Here is a 17,610-nt window from a genome sequence, read left to right on the forward strand (position 1 = left end):
CTCGCGGGATCTTGGGCACGCATGCACACGCGCCCGGCGTGAGTTTTAAGCCACCGGGTCCGGGACGCAAACCGCAGCTGACTACGTGGGAGTCCAGCGACATAGCCATTACGCTAACTGCTGGTCCCTCAAGCAGCTGTTCTGAAAAAAGATGATCAACCCTATTAGAAGATGGGAGAATGAGTTATAAAAACCACTAAGGATGACGTACGAATAGCCAAAAGGCATATGAAAAGATTCTCAACATCTCTCATTGTAAGGGAAATGCAGATCAAAACAACAAGATACCACCTAACCCCAGTCAGAAAGACTAAGCTTAAAAAAAAAAAAAAAGTTAAGTGCTGGCAGGGGTGTAGTGAAAGGGGAACTTTCTTACACTGCTGGTGGGAATGTAAATTGGTCCAGCCACTGTGGAGAACAATTTGGAGATTCCTCAAAAATCTACAAATAGAACTACCATATGATGCAGCAATCCCACTCCTTGGTATCTACCCAAAGGACAGAAGAATTCTTAATCGGAAAAGTGCTTGCACATTGATGTTTATTGCGGCATTATCACAATTGCTAAGACATGGAACCAACCCAAATGCCCAGGAACAGAGGAATGGATTGAAAAAGTGTGGTACATATACTCTACAGAATACTACTCAGCCATAAAAAAACAAGACCCTGGCTTTTGACATAAAGTGGATGACTATGGAAGCAAGCCAGGCTGTAAAGGAGAGACATTTTATGTCCCCACTTCATACAAACTGACTGAAACTGAGTGACTAATAAATACAGAAACGCAGTAAATGGTTGTAAAAACCAGATACAGTGTGGGAAGAGGGTGGGTGAAGGAGTCTAGTCTGAGGAAGGACATTTAGAATAAAAATAGAGAGGCAAAGCATTAATGGGACATAGAAATGGGGTATTATCTTTTGAAGATAATTTTATAGTATTTTCAACTGAACTGTGGAGAAATGTACACATGTTGGAATATTCACTTTGCAAGCTAAATAACATGGTTGAATGTATAAAAAACTTGAAATAAAAATAAAAATTAAAAAAAAAAAAAGAACCCCCCCGTAGGGGGTTGGTCATGCCACAATCCCTCTTCTCCATTCTCCTCTTGGGATTTTGGACATGCACACACATGTGCCCTGTGTGACTTTTAAGCCACCAGGTGCACGACTCAAACTACTGTTGGTCATGTGGGAGTCCAGAGCCTTAACCACTATGCCACCTACTGGCCTCTGGGATAAAATTTTTAACAAAGGATTCTAGGAAGAATAGAATTTTTGGGACATCTTGAAAACCTCCAGTTTCTTCCTTTGTAAAAATAAGTCTTTCACAGTATAAATGCAGAGACCAAATGAGATATTCCAGGGAAATAATTGACAAAGAACAGTAACAACAATTCTTAGCTCTAACCAGGGAAGTTAAAAAACTGACAGCTAACATATACAATGCTGTATTAAGTTCAACACACTTTAAAGCACCTTTAAGATATGGTATCACAGCAAGGCAAATTGGTAAATTACCAATATAATAATAATAATAATAATGTTTTCTCTATTCAAAGGAAAAGTTGACAGGGCAGATAGGTGTAGTAATTAAGTTGCTGGACTCTCACATGGCCAACTATTGGTTCAAGTCCTGGACCTGGTGTCTTGCTTTCTCACTTTCCCTTTCTCTCTCTCATCAAATTAAAAAATAATAGCAACAAATAAAATTAAATAACTTTTAAAAAAAAACTGACAAGAAAAAAGCAAGCAACATACATTAAAAACTTCTCATAAAACAAATGTAATTCATTGCCAATATACCTTTTTACAGATTTCTTCAAAGTTGATGTTATCACCAAGAGCAGATTTAGTTACGACATCAGGTTTTAATTCCTGTAATAGCAGAAAACAATATAATTTTAGTTATGAATTTAATTTTAAATTGTCATTATGACAAATTCCATTCCATGTCTTCCTTTAAAACATTTGGTATTAAATAAAATCTTAATATTTAGAAAAGAATACCTCCCATCAAAGAAATTACCATGCTACTAAAAAAGTCAGAGCAAAGTGGCATTAAAAGCTAATCTTCCTAAGAACAACATACAAAGCAAATAGAGCAGTAATTTCAAAGAACTCAATCAAGTAACTGAAATCCAAGAATTTTATGCTCTGTCAAGCAACTCTTTCAATATCAAATATATTGAAAAACAATTCTGCATGTGTAAGCATTCAGAGAACATTGTGTACATGTGCTTCTCCAGAGGAATCTTCCAGACAAATATCAATCAGCAAGAGATAGCTTTGGTAAAAGGACTTCCGGTGAGTATATATGTGGGTATTTGTAAACCTATGACTAAAGTAAGTGACAAGGTATAAAAGAAAGAACAGTAGGCAAAAAGTAGAAGAGATAAGAAAAAGTAGAATAAGAATATAGGCTATTATCTGTCCAGGTGTGGCAAAAAGGCAGGAGATAAAGGATATCATTTTAGGTACACAGACTAGAAAATAAAATATTGAAAATCAGGAAAGTAAAGGCACTGTAAGAGGTCGAATACAATAGAAATCACTGAACAAAAATAGAGACCTTTCGAAATTCTCAGAAATCTAAAACAAGTAGCCCCAGGTGGAGAAATAAATAGTAAACATAAAAAGGAATACTCGGTAATCAGAATATAAAATAGAGTTGGGGACCAGCAGGCTGTGTGGTGGTTAAGGCGCTGGACTCTCACACAGTCAACGGCTGGGCCTGGTGGCTTGAAATCATGCCTGTCCTGTGCGTATGGCTGTACTGCCTCGGGGATGATTTCTCACTTTGCCTGTCTCTGTCTGTCTCTCTGGCTAGCTTATGTGCCTCTATGGCAAAAACCTTAAACAAACAAATGAACAAAAAAAGACAGAAGTCTGGGGAACCAGCAGTTAGCGTAATGGCTATGTCGCTGGACTCCCACGTAGTTGACCGTGGTTCGTGTCCCGGACCCAGTGGCTTAAAACTCACGCCAGGCGTGTGTGCGTGCGTGCCCAAGATCCCGAGAGGAGAATGGAGGAGAAGGGATTGCGGCGTGACCACCTCCCCTGGGGGGTGATTTCTCGCTTTCTGTCTCTATGTCTCTGTCTGTCTGGCGAGTGCACGTGTCCTATAGCGAAAACCTCTCCAAAAAAATTAATTTTTTAGTTATTCATTCACATATTTTAATTTGACCAGAGAGAGACAGAGAGAGAGAAAGCAAGCCACCAGGTCCAGGACTTGAACTGTGGTTGGCCCTGGGGGAGTTTTCAGGAGAGAGTGAGAAAGATGAGCAACCTCACCAAGGTTTCATACCATGATCCTCCCCCAAACCTTCCCAGATGTAGAGTACACCCAAGGTACAGAACCGCTATCCTTCACTCGACCTTCAGCATCAGAGACTATTGTTAACACTGTGCCTCCATCGCTGGGCCCAAATCTGTACTCTTCAAAAAAGCTTTTTTGCCTTTATTCATGATAGAGTGTGGCCATATGCAAGTGATCCAGCGGGTAAGGAAAGAGAAAACATCTTCTTGCCTGGGGTTGGTCATGCCACAATCCCTCTTCTCCATTCTCCTCTTGGGATTTTGGACATGCACACACATGTGCCCTGTGTGACTTTTAAGCCACCAGGTGCACGACTCAAACTACTGTTGGTCATGTGGGAGTCCAGAGCCTTAACCACTATGCCACCTACTGGCCTCTGGGATAAAATTTTTAACAAAGGATTCTAGGAAGAATAGAATTTTTGGGACATCTTGAAAACCTCCAGTTTCTTCCTTTGTAAAAATAAGTCTTTCACAGTATAAATGCAGAGACCAAATGAGATATTCCAGGGAAATAATTGACAAAGAACAGTAACAACAATTCTTAGCTCTAACCAGGGAAGTTAAAAAACTGACAGCTAACATATACAATGCTGTATTAAGTTCAACACACTTTAAAGCACCTTTAAGATATGGTATCACAGCAAGGCAAATTGGTAAATTACCAATATAATAATAATAATAATAATGTTTTCTCTATTCAAAGGAAAAGTTGACAGGGCAGATAGGTGTAGTAATTAAGTTGCTGGACTCTCACATGGCCAACTATTGGTTCAAGTCCTGGACCTGGTGTCTTGCTTTCTCACTTTCCCTTTCTCTCTCTCATCAAATTAAAAAATAATAGCAACAAATAAAATTAAATAACTTTTTTAAAAAAACTGACAAGAAAAAAGCAAGCAACATACATTAAAAACTTCTCATAAAACAAATGTAATTCATTGCCAATATACCTTTTTACAGATTTCTTCAAAGTTGATGTTATCACCAAGAGCAGATTTAGTTACGACATCAGGTTTTAATTCCTGTAATAGCAGAAAACAATATAATTTTAGTTATGAATTTAATTTTAAATTGTCATTATGACAAATTCCATTCCATGTCTTCCTTTAAAACATTTGGTATTAAATAAAATCTTAATATTTAGAAAAGAATACCTCCCATCAAAGAAATTACCATGCTACTAAAAAAGTCAGAGCAAAGTGGCATTAAAAGCTAATCTTCCTAAGAACAACATACAAAGCAAATAGAGCAGTAATTTCAAAGAACTCAATCAAGTAACTGAAATCCAAGAATTTTATGCTCTGTCAAGCAACTCTTTCAATATCAAATATATTGAAAAACAATTCTGCATGTGTAAGCATTCAGAGAACATTGTGTACATGTGCTTCTCCAGAGGAATCTTCCAGACAAATATCAATCAGCAAGAGATAGCTTTGGTAAAAGGACTTCCGGTGAGTATATATGTGGGTATTTGTAAACCTATGACTAAAGTAAGTGACAAGGTATAAAAGAAAGAACAGTAGGCAAAAAGTAGAAGAGATAAGAAAAAGTAGAATAAGAATATAGGCTATTATCTGTCCAGGTGTGGCAAAAAGGCAGGAGATAAAGGATATCATTTTCGGTACACAGACTAGAAAATAAAATATTGAAAATCAGGAAAGTAAAGGCACTGTAAGAGGTCGAATACAATAGAAATCACTGAACAAAAATAGAGACCTTTCGAAATTCTCAGAAATCTAAAACAAGTAGCCCCAGGTGGAGAAATAAATAGTAAACATAAAAAGGAATACTCGGTAATCAGAATATAAAATAGAGTTGGGGACCAGCAGGCTGTGTGGTGGTTAAGGCGCTGGACTCTCACACAGTCAACGGCTGGGCCTGGTGGCTTGAAATCATGCCTGTCCTGTGCGTATGGCTGTACTGCCTCGGGGATGATTTCTCACTTTGCCTGTCTCTGTCTGTCTCTCTGGCTAGCTTATGTGCCTCTATGGCAAAAACCTTAAACAAACAAATGAACAAAAAAAGACAGAAGTCTGGGGAACCAGCAGTTAGCGTAATGGCTATGTCGCTGGACTCCCACGTAGTTGACCGTGGTTCGTGTCCCGGACCCAGTGGCTTAAAACTCACGCCAGGCGTGTGTGCGTGCGTGCCCAAGATCCCGAGAGGAGAATGGAGGAGAAGGGATTGCGGCGTGACCACCTCCCCTGGGGGGTGATTTCTCGCTTTCTGTCTCTATGTCTCTGTCTGTCTGGCGAGTGCACGTGTCCTATAGCGAAAACCTCTCCAAAAAAAAAAAAAAGACAGAGTCTATGGCAAACATGAGAAATAAGATTAAATGTCAATTAGTTTAAAGAACCTATCAGAAGAAAAAACTTATAAAATCTAACCTTATGCTGCACTTGCAGAAACACACCTATAATCTTAAAAAAGCTTAAGGGATAGAGGACCAATAGATAGTTTAGTGGTTGATGTGCTGTACTCCCACATAGCCAATTGCTGTTCAAGTTCCAGATCTGGGAGCTTGAAAATCATGCCGGGCATGTGTGTGTACATGCCCCCAATCCCAGGAGAATGGAGAAAGGATTACAACATGGTCATCTCCCAGGGGGATGATTTATTACTTTCCTTGGTGAGCACATACATCCTATGGCAAAAACCTTAAAAAAAAAAAAAGTAAATAAAAGGATGGGTAAAGACATACCAGGCAAATAGGAAAAACTACAAAGCAGGTGATGATATCATGTACCCAACAAAGAATTCAGGCAAAGCAAAGCAATTAAAGAAGACAAGAAAGGTAACATTTATGACTATGCATCAAATAAAGGAAAAAACACAGCAACTGCTTATATAAACCAGAGAATTACAGGAAATGGAGGAGAAGTTGAAGTACACTAACAGATTCCATTAAATATCTCTTGGAATAGGAGAAATATAAACAGGTCCAGATTTCAGGGAATTATTACTACTATATATTAGAATTTATGAGAAGCATTTAAACTGGTTATAAGTCTTTACAAAAAAAACTTTATTGGGACCAACAGTTGGCGTAATGGCTATGTTGCTGGACGCCCATGTAGTTGACTGCATTTCAAGTCCTGGACCCGGTGGCTTAAACTCACACCGGGCACATGTGTGTGCCCAAGATCCCAAGAAGAGAATGGAGAAGGGATTGTGGCGTGGCCATCCCCCCCGGGGGTGTGACTTCTTGCTTTCTGTCTCTCTGTCTGTCTCTGTCTTTCTGGTGAGCGCACACACCCTATAGCAAAAACCTCTCAAAAAAATTTAATCAATTAAAAAATAAATGCAAAGAAATTCATTAAATGCTCAACTAAAAGAAATCTAAATTATCTTTATTCAATTTTTCATTTCACAACTGAAAAGTAAGACTAAGGTCCTACAGGCAAAGTGGTGGTAGTAAGAACAACCTTAATTAATGCTTCTGTTAAAACATCAACTTTTGAGACCAGCAGTTAGCGTAATGGCTATGTCGCTGGACTGCCATGTAGTCGACCGCGGTTCGCGCCCTGGACCCAGTGGCTTAAAACTCACGCCGGGCGCGTGTGCGTGTGTGCCCAAGATCCCGAGAGGAGAATGGAGAAGAAGGGATTGCGGCGTGGCCATCCCCCTGGGGGTTGATTTCTCGCTTTCTGTCTCTATTTCTCTCTCTGTCTGTCTGGCGAGCGCACGTGCCCTATAGCAAAAACCTCTCCAAAAAAACAAACAAACAAAAAAAATCCCATCAACTTTTGAGTCTATCATCCTCTTGGATGAGTCCAAAAGATTCCTACCATGTTGAAAAGCATTTAGGTAAGGGGCTGACAGGTGGCGTGGTGGTTAAGGGTGCTGGACTCCCACACGGTCTACTGTGGTTCAAGTCCTAGATCTGGCGGCCTGAAATCTCACTTTCTTTCTCTCTCTCTGGTCAAAATTTAAATAAGTAAATAAATGAAGTTAAATGAAAAAATTAAAAAAAAAAAAAAAAGCACTCAGTCCAGCCCTATAGCTCAATGGTTAAGAAAGCCAGATACATATGGTTGACTGTGGGGTTTGAAAACATGCCCCAAATCCTAGTGAGATGAAGAAAGGAAGGAGAAGGTGTTGTGGCATGACCATACCCCACTTGAAGAGGAAGCTTTCTGTCTCTTTGGCAATTAAGAATTTTCTTTTTAAAGAAGGCACTTATGGGCTTGTTGGTCTGTGAGACCTGAATGTTGACAACTTCTCTGCATCTGTGAGGCTGCTCCCAGAGACTCTTCAGCCATCACAGCATGCCACAAAATGAATATATTGAATTACATGTAAACTCTATGGATACTGTTTGGATTACCATGAGAAAAGGAGAAAGGAAAGTCAGGGGGCTCATGGACGTTCACAAAAGGCAAAAAGAATGATTGGTCTGAAGGCTAAGCTCTATTATAAATAACACCATGCTGAGAAAATACAAATGAAAAAGACTATCAAGATGCATGAAAAGTGGAGCACCGAGCAAAAGAATGATGAAGATTCCACAAGGAGCAGTACCTGCCTATCTGTTGGACAGAGAAGGACAGTCCTGAGCTAAAGTACTTTCCAATATGATTAAACAAAAACAGAAAGAGAAAGCGGTTTGAGCCCAGGAAGAAACAGAAGTATTAAAAGTTATTCGAACAGGAAAGAAAAAAAAGAAGGCATGGAAGAGGATGGTTACAAAAGTCTGCTTTGTTGGAGATGGCTTTACTAGAAAACCACCTAAATATGAAAGATTCATTAGGCCAATGGGCTTATGTTTCAAGAAGGCCCACGTAACACATCCTGAACTGAAAACCACCTTTTGCCTGCCAATACTTGGTATAAAGAAGAATCCCTCATCCCCACTGTATACAACTTTGGGTGTTATCACCAAAGGTACTGTCATTGAGGTGAACAGAGTGAGTTGGGCCTTGTGACACAAGGAGTCAAGGTTATGAATACATAAGATACTCTTCAAGTTGATTATGACAGCCAGTCACCATAGCAAAACCCAATGAAGTTTACTAGATTAGTCATTCAAACTAAGATATTGGGAAATGATTTTTTTTTTTTTGAGAGGTTTTTGCTATAGGGCGTATGCGCTCGCCAGAAGACAGAGAAAGACAGAGACAGAAAGCGAGAAATCACCCCCCCCCGGGGGGGGGGAGGGCCACGCTGCAATACCCTTGTGCTCCATTCTCCTCTCGGGACCTTGGGCATGTACGCACAAGTGCCCGGCGTGAGTTTCAGCCACCAGGTCAGGGACTCAAACCGTGGTTGACCACATGGGAGTTCAGCGACATAGCCATTACGCTAACTGCTGGTCCTGGGAAGTGATTTTTCAAGATCTGAAGCAATTCGCTATTTTCAAAGAATGCATAAGGATGATAGACAACTGCCCTGGGACTGAGGCTATGGCATCTTACTTGATTAATACATCAACCTTTTTTTTTTAATTGCCAGAGTGTATGCACACTTGCCAGAGAGAGAGAAAAAGAAAGCATCTCTCAATGCAGCGGGGCCACACTACAATTCTTTCTCCTTTAATTCTCTATCTTTTCAGGATTCTGGGCACACACACAAACCTGTGGTCTTTAAGCCGCAAGGGCCAGTATTTAAACCACAATCAGTCATGTGGGATCTGGCTCCCTTAACTACTACAGGCCTTTACATAAATATTTCTCATAAATGATGGTTTCCTATAAAAGCATTGGACAATAGGTAAGGCAACAACAAGCTTTATAGATAAAGCTTCTAAAGCCTTACTTTAGTTAAAAACTATGGAAGAGTGAAAAAACATTATAAGAGTTTCAACAATTTTAGTTTTCTGGTAATGATTCAGACCAGATTATTGGGAACAGTTCCACATGAAGCATAAACATGGTCAGGCAGTAAGCCATCTAGTCAAATGCCTTGAGGAACTCATAAAACAGTCACACAAAAACTTAAGCTCATATTAACTTTTGTCTTCCATCTTCTTGATAGAAAAATGGAATAAAAAGCTGAGTGTGCAAGTTCTTCAAGGGTGAGAATAGTGTCTTAGTTACCTTTGACCATGAGGCCCAATTACAATGACACATTTGTTGAACAGAATTAGATTATGATGGAGAAATTTTAAATATTTCTTTTTTTTTTTTTTGAGAGGTTTTTGCTATAGGGCGTGTGTGCTCACCAGAAAGAGAGAGAAACAGAGAGACAGAAAGTGAGAAATCACCCCCTAGGGGGGATGGCCACGCTGCAATCCCTTCTCCTCCATTCTCCTTTCGATATCTTGGGCATGCATGCACACAGCCCAGTGTGAGTTTAAGCCACCAGGTCTGAGACTTGAACCGCGGTCGACTACATGGGAGTTTAGCGACATAGCCATTATGCTAACTGCTGGTCCTGAAATTCTAAATATTTCTAATGAGAAAAAACTAAAAAAGGTCAGAAAAATCTATTTTCAATAGAAAATTCAGGATTTGTCAAAAAATTTTAGTTTCCCTTGCCAATGACTTTCTTGTTTTAGAAAAACGAAGCCGAAACTAAAGAAAACAGCCAAGAGGACTGAATCAGTGAGTCTCAGTATGGTCTTAGGGACTTTGACCCACTCATCTCAAAGAGGAAAACATGACCCAAGACAGTTTAAAAGACAGTCAATATACTGAAGAAGGGTTAGTATTAGAAGTGTCATATTTTGCTTTTTGCCAAATGCTATAGTCAGTGATGATAAATTAGAAATTGTTTAAACCCTTTCTAATTAGAGATACTATATATACTATATATACTAAAGATAGCCATCTACTAAATAATTTTTAATTATTATTCCACATCATGCTACTGCTTTGCTCATGTACAAAATAGTAAATTTGCAGAGAGATGGAGCAACAGGGAAGCAGATCACCCAGCCTAGGCTGATCACCAGGACCTCCACCAAGTGTGCAGAGGGGAAAGAGGGCTGGCTGCTCCAGCCTTCAAGAACTGCCACCCTGCACTCCCAGAGTGCACCCTACACTATCCACCTAGCCTAGGCTGATATCATTCTGCCCTTCACCCATCTAGAAGCAACCAAGAAGCAAAGGCTGCCCAGCCTGAGCTAATCAGCAAAGACCCCCCCACACAGCCTGTAGTGAAAGAGAAGGGGCTGCACCAAAATGGACCACCACTTTACATTCTACCAGTCCAGCTCAGTCTCCAGCCACACTGGGAATAGAGAGGTATGAGTGCACAGGGACCAAACACCCAAAGACTGAAGTTTTGGAGAAATTCTTTCACCACAACACAACCTCCCCAAGCAGTAAAAAGACAGAAACTCCCTTCTGAAAATCTAAAACCCAAACTCCCACTGTGGATTCCACACTTGCACCAGCACAAGGAAAACTCACTCCACAGGAAATACATGAACACACAGCTACATAAACATACTCCAAAGAAGTAGGGAGAAATGAGTATATCACCAGAAGACTAGAAATCAAAGCAAAGTTCCAAGAAATAGAAAAAAGGAGGAAATACCTCCCCCTCAAGGAACATAACTCCTCACCAACAATGGATAAAACACAAGAGATCATAGAAATGATAGAAGAAGAATTCAGAATATTCATCATAACAAAGCTCAATAAGGTGCAAGAGAAAATGGACAAACAATTCCAGGAGATGAGAAAATTCTTCCATGTGAAGGAGGAACCGCATAAAGTTAAACGAAACTGGAGATAAAGAATACAATACAGGAAATAAAAATATCCTTCAAAAACATCAACCACAGAACAGACCATGCAGAAGAAGGAATTTCTGACCTTGAAGACAAAATCTCTGATTTAGTCTAAGCAACTGAAAGGAATGGGAGAATAATCACTAAAAATCAGAAAAACAGTGACCAACAGATAGCATAACAGTCATATCACTAGACTCCCAAGTAGTTGTCAATTTACAGTTTGGGTCCTGGACATGGTGGCCTGAAACTCCCACCAGGCATGTGTGAGTGCGTGCCCAAGATCCCAAGAGGAGAATGGAGGAGGGATTAAGGCACGGTCATTCCCTCTGAGAGTGATTTCTTGCTCTCCTGCTCTCTCTCTCTCTCTCTCTCTCTCTCTCTCTCCAGCGAGAGCACATAACCTACAGCAAAAATCTCTCTCAAAACAAAACAAAACAAACAAACAAACAAAAAAACCCCAGAATAACATATGGGAAATCCTACATACCGTTAAATGACTGAAGAGCCATATAATATGTATCCCAGAAGGCATAGAGACAGGTAAAGGCATAGAAAATCTCTTTCATGATTTAGTAGCTGAAAAACGTACTAATTTTAGAGAGGTATACAGATATCCAAACCCAGGAAATTTAAAGGACACCAAATTGATTTAACATAACAGATCTTCTCTAAGGTATATCATAGCCAAATTGGTAAAAATCAAAGACAATATTCTAAAAATGGCAAGAGAGAATGCCAACTTACTTACAAAGGTTATCCCACTAGACTAACATCGAACTTCTCAACTGAAACAATACAGGAAAGAGAGGACATATTTAAAACTCTGAAAGAAAAACAATTTCAGCCAAGAGTACTATTGGGTTTTGGGAAAGTGATGTGACGCATTTTTGAATAGTAAAAGAGACAAATATGTCATGACTTTCCCAACAACCAAATACATACGACTAGATTAGCCTTTGACTGAGAAGGAACATCATTTCTATATAAACAAATGCTAGAATCATTCACCAAAATTATACTGCTCTACAGGAAATTCTTCAGGGAATATTATACCAGGAAAACCTAAGGGAGATAAACTGAAGTAAGAGAACACAAAACACTTAGGATTAAAAAAAAAAAAGAGAGAGAGAGTAATAAAATGACAGAGATTAAATCCACATATATCAACAGTCACAATGAACATCAATAGATTACATTCTCCAACTAAAAGGTTAAAAATTTAGAACTCAACTATTTTACACACAAGCAGGTTTAAGTACAAATTCACCAATTATTTGATAGACAGATGTCTCTACAGGTTTCATAATGCATTTATATATTTATTGTTATAACCATAATTCACTGTATAAAACTAGGTAACAGGAAGAGTTCAAATGTTACAAGTAACTGAGTCTTTCCTTGGAATAAATTTAAAGAAAGCTAAAATCAAGAACTTTATAAAGCCTATACATCACCAAATTACTGATTTTAACCATGTCTTTAAACATCTTTTTCCGATTTTGTTTTGTTTCTGCTTTTCTGAGGACTTAAGTTTTTTATAAATAATACAATACTATGTTCTTACAAGAACTCACAATGAGTGAATAAAAGTTTTTCCTCTCTTCCTAATTAGCTATTGCTATGTACAATTTTACCTATCTCTTAAACTGGACCAATGACTGGTATCACAGATCTTTTCAGATTATAAACTTTTTTTTGAGAGAGATTTTTGTTATAGGGTATGACACAGACAGAGAGACAGAAAGTGAGAAAACACTCTCCGGATGGGAGGGTGTGGAGGGTGGGCACACTGCAATCCCTTCTCCTTCATTCTTCTCTTGGGATCTTGGGCACATGAGCACACAAGCATACACACCTGGTGTGAGTTTTAAGCCACCAAGTTCAGGACTTGAACCGTGGTTGATTACATGGGAGTAGAGTGATGTAACCATTAGGGCATCTGCTGATCCCCAGATTATAAACTCTTATCTCCCACAATCTTCAACTTTCATTGGTTTTGTTAAAATTATCATTATTTAAAAAAATCTATCCTCATTAATTTATGAGACTTTTCATTGTCTATGATTTTTTAATCACTTTGTTTTTCTTTAGAACTGTATTTTACAATAAGGAACATCACTGATAATCCAACATAAATTTCTACATTAATCAGTAGAGCAAATTTTGAATGTGCACCACATAATGTTAAATATTGAAGGTGGTAAATATATTTATATTTATATTCTCAATTTGTTTATTACACACCATACTTTTAAAAACCATTCTGCACTCTATAAAAGTGCATAATGATTATATGTAAATCATAAATTATAAGAAATTTAAAAATAACCCCAAAATAATCAATTTAATGGACTCATCGGGTAATTCCAATTTTAGTGATTTGGGCAGAATCTTCTCTCCAGAGTCTTCTATTTGAACAGTCTAATATACTGTGTAACCATCATTATTTGCTTTATAATTTTTACCTTTAGAATGCTTCCTTCAGCTAGCTACCTACTTTTCTCATTCCTTTTCCCAACAATCATATCTATCTAGGTTTCAAGTCTTACTTTCTTGATATCACAAAACTAAAGCACAGTTTCTTAGAAAAGTGGTTTGCACTAGCTATTAGTCAGGAACAGTCTAAGTCCTATGGTAATTCCTTAAACCAGAAAAGGACTAATAGAGTTCAAAATAGTTTCTCAAAAAAGTCATATATGTAGGGACCAGCAGTTAGCGTAATGGCTATGTCGCTGGATTCCCACGTAGTGGACCGCGGTTTGAGTCCCGGACCCGGTGGCTTACACAATGGGCGCGTGTGTGTGCGCGCCCAAGATCCCAAGAGGAGAATGAAGGAGAAGGGATTGCGGTGTGGCCATCCCCCCTGGGGAGTGATTTCCTGCTTTCTGTCTCTCTGTCTCTCTCTGTCTGTCTGGCGAGCGCACGCGCCCTATAGCAAAAACCTCTCAAAAAAAAAAGTCATATATGTTATCTTAACATAACATGTCACTGAGAGCCTTCTATGTATGTGCAGAACACCCAGTATTGTGCAAAAATACAACGAGAACTGAGTTTAATTTTTGAGCAAACATGCAAATAACTTGACATAATAGCACAATGGAAGATGTTTTCATTGCAGACTGTTAAAAGCTGACTTAAGTGCGGCTGGCAGGTGGTATGGTAGTTAAGGGTTCTGGACTCCTATACGGCTGACCACAGTTCGAGTCCCAGACCTGGTAGCTTGCTTTCACACTTCTATTACTCTCTTGCTCTCTTGCTGTCCCTCTCTGGTCAAATTAAAATAAATAAATAAATAAAGTTAAACAAAACAATTCAATAAAAAGCAGACGTAAGCATGTATATCTGAGGATGAAGTATGCTGGGTATTCCCAGTGCAGCAGTCCACGAGGGAGGGAACAGTAAGGAGATCCATGTCAGCTCAGTCATGAGGTACAGTCGGGGCTCACTGCCCCAGATGCTGGAGCCAAGTGGAAGATTGACCCTCACACACTGGGTGGGTGGGTGTGCCATGATCCAGCCAGGCAGCTCAAAGGCTGGGGTGGAACCGCGGTGTAGGAGCCCACCTGGGGGGGAGCTACACTATATATGGACAGAAATGAGGAGAGAGGAAGCTGGTGACTGTGAGATGAGTCAAATGATTAAAAAGCTTTTAATATTCACAAAGATTAGGCCCAGTCTGGCAGACAATAGGAAGCTAATTTAGGATTTTGAACAGGAGAGTGATATAATAAAGTAAGTTTACTACTAGGAAATTTTACTGGTGTCAGGTTTTCACTGGCAGCCAGTTAAAGAATTACTAAATGTCTACAAATAGCACTGTCTCACTTTAGTTCCAAGTTGAATTTCATGTCAAAAGTTGAATCTTATTCTAGAAACCAAACTGAATGTATGTTCAACTATAAATCATTGTTATCAATAGAAGAAAATAATTACATTTGATAAGCAAAAGCTAAAACATGTATACTTAACAGTCTAAAGACTTGCATTTCATTTAATACATTAATTAAGCATAAAAGTTAGGAAATCATGTAGTCAAAGGAAGTCCTAGATCTTTTTAGTCATATAGTCCCCTCTCCTAGTAGAAATATCTTCTAGAAAACATGGCAAAACAGCTTGTGTAATCCAAGTGATTAACATGATTATATTTCTAATACCAAGTAAAAACATCTTGACTGTTCTTAGTCCTATTAAGTGGTCAGTAGTTTGCGTAGAAAAATGTGTCATGACTTTTCCTACAACTCAGTAAAATACTTGTTTCTTTCATGTGGAGGTAGGCAGAGAAAATGAGACCCAGAAATTAAATCCACGGAGGGTTCTATGTAGGAGACTTTAGCATTCTAGACAATAAGGACAGATTTTTTCATTTTGGAGATTCTCTTCTAACAAAATGGCTGACCTTAGTGAGAAAAGTTGTTTTTGAAGTGGAATCTAAACATCAGTATTAAAAGGACACAATTCTGTGGTAAACTTATACGGCATAAATAAAATACTTAAAAAGCATTTTATACAATTTTTTAGGATAGCATGTGAGACTAAAAATAGTGGAATTAAGAGCTATGTCTGCATCCTTTCTTAATACAGTATATCAAATAAAAGAAGATAAAAATAAAACTTGAAATGCACTTATTACTGAGCTTTTTTCGTTTCTGAAAACATTTTTTTTGAGAGGTTTTTCCTATAGGGTGCGTGCACTCACCAGAAAGATAGAAAGAGAGAGAGACAGAAAGCGAGAAATCACCCCCCAGGTGGGATGGCCACGCCGCAATCTCTTCTCCTCCATTCTCCTCTCAGGATCTTGGGCACACACGCACACATACCTGGCTTGAGCTTAAGTCACCAGTCCAGGACTTGAACCGCGGTCGACCACATCGGAGTCCAGTGACATCACCATTATGTCAACTGCTGGTCCCAGAAAACTTTTTATCTACATACGTTTCTAACTCCGGTTTCCTTGTCTAATAAGCTTTCTTGAACTCTTTCCTCTTGGGGGAAAAATATCCCCTTAAAAAATAAAACTAAGAAAACTTCAACAATTATAAACGCCCTGGCATAGTTTCCCATTCACACTGGATAACGTAGGAAATTCGCTGAAAGGCTTTAGAGAAATTCTATTAAGTAAACTGAGGCATCCTTCCCCTGCCATTTTGGAATCTAGCTGGGATACTGAGGTGGACTAAAAGGGACACAGTGATGTGTTAAAAGGAGTGGTCTTTAAGTAAAAGAACAAGAGAAAGCCTTTCAAAGCCTGCAGGAACTCAAAATCACGTGCTGTTGTAAGTTTTCATTCCTTCCAAGTATTTTCTCTAGAACCTTTAGGTTGCCAGCAATCCTTTTTAAGTGCCCGTGATTAATACAATCTGTACTCTTTTCTTATATTCTCATGTGTTAATAGTTAAACGGAGGCTCAACTCATCTAATACCAGTTTACATTCAACTCTGTTTAAAACAAAGAATGCTATTTTTTTTTGAAATCTAATCGCTGCTACTAAATCTCGGTCTCACAGGAATTATTTTAAATTTAGCCTCTAGATAATTATTTCTAAAGGTTAAATGTACACAAAAAATCCTTTATGTGCATCCAGGTAGTCTGTATCTTTAGAAAGGCCCAACTACTCTAATTATGCCAAATTACACACAAATTTTATTTTTTTGGGGGGGTATATCAGTAAAATTAATATCTGTGATTTAAACTGTCACCTTTTGAATTAATCCCTCCCTGATTACTTGTTAGGAAAAAAAAAAATCTCCTATTTTAAAATCTCAAAGCACTGAGTCAGAACATGGCATGTAGGTTAGGGCACTGGACGCTATCTGGCCGACTCCATGGTTCGAGTCCCGAACCTAGTGGCTTAAAAATCACGCTGGGCATGTGTATGTGCATACCCCAAATCCTGAGAGAGAGGAGAAGGTACAATGATGAGGCCATCCTCCCATGGGATGACTTCTCATTTTCTCTCTCTCTGGCAAGAACCTGCGCCCTACAGCAAAAACTAAAATAAAAATAAATAAATTAATTAAATTAAATTTCAAAGTATCTACTAAAACATTTTGTTTTAAAATTGTACATACCAGCTCCCTCCAATGATAATGAGATTTCGAAAAGCAAAAACAATGAACCACGTGATATACAACTTTCTAAAGAGACAGGCTTAATCAATATTTAATACAAGTATAATCAAAAACATCTGTGGAAAAATGGAATTAAAGTATGAATTTATTTTGATGTAAAAGCAAATCTGAAATCCATGTATAGTTTTTACTCTTTCTTACTAGAAGGCATGCGCACTTGGCAGAGAGACAGAGAGAGGAGGAAAGGAGAAAGCATCCCCAAGGAGAATGGTCCAGCTGCAATCCTTTCTCCACATCTCCCTCCTTTTGGGATTTTTGGCCAAACACGTACACACACCTGACATGTTTCTCAAACTGCCGGGTCTGGGATTCAAACTGCGTGCCAGGCCATGTGGGATCTGCTGCCCTAATCACCAGGCAATGGAGCTGGCCTGCATACTTTCTTCATAGGTACACATTTCCCACTAACTTTTTGAAGACAAAATTAAGTCGGTAATGTAGATGTACAAGCCATTACCTCCTCTAGTTATCTTGCCCCCAATC

General features: G+C 38.8%; 1 protein-coding gene across 3 annotated transcripts in view; it reads right to left on the minus strand.

Moving 5' to 3' along the window:
- SRFBP1 (serum response factor binding protein 1) overlaps positions 1–17,610 on the minus strand; it is an 89,033-nt gene that overhangs the window by 33,661 nt on the left and 37,762 nt on the right. For all 3 annotated transcript variants that reach the window (XM_006167484.3, XM_027767856.1, XM_027767855.1), the window contains one exon: positions 4,271–4,342. In XM_006167484.3, the coding sequence (XP_006167546.1) occupies positions 4,271–4,342 (72 nt within the window). The remainder of the gene's footprint in view (positions 1–4,270; positions 4,343–17,610) is intronic.

Source organism: Tupaia chinensis, unplaced genomic scaffold, assembly GCF_000334495.1.
Source record: "Tupaia chinensis unplaced genomic scaffold, TupChi_1.0 Scaffold144806_1, whole genome shotgun sequence".
Classification (NCBI taxonomy): Eukaryota; Metazoa; Chordata; class Mammalia; order Scandentia; family Tupaiidae; genus Tupaia; species Tupaia belangeri.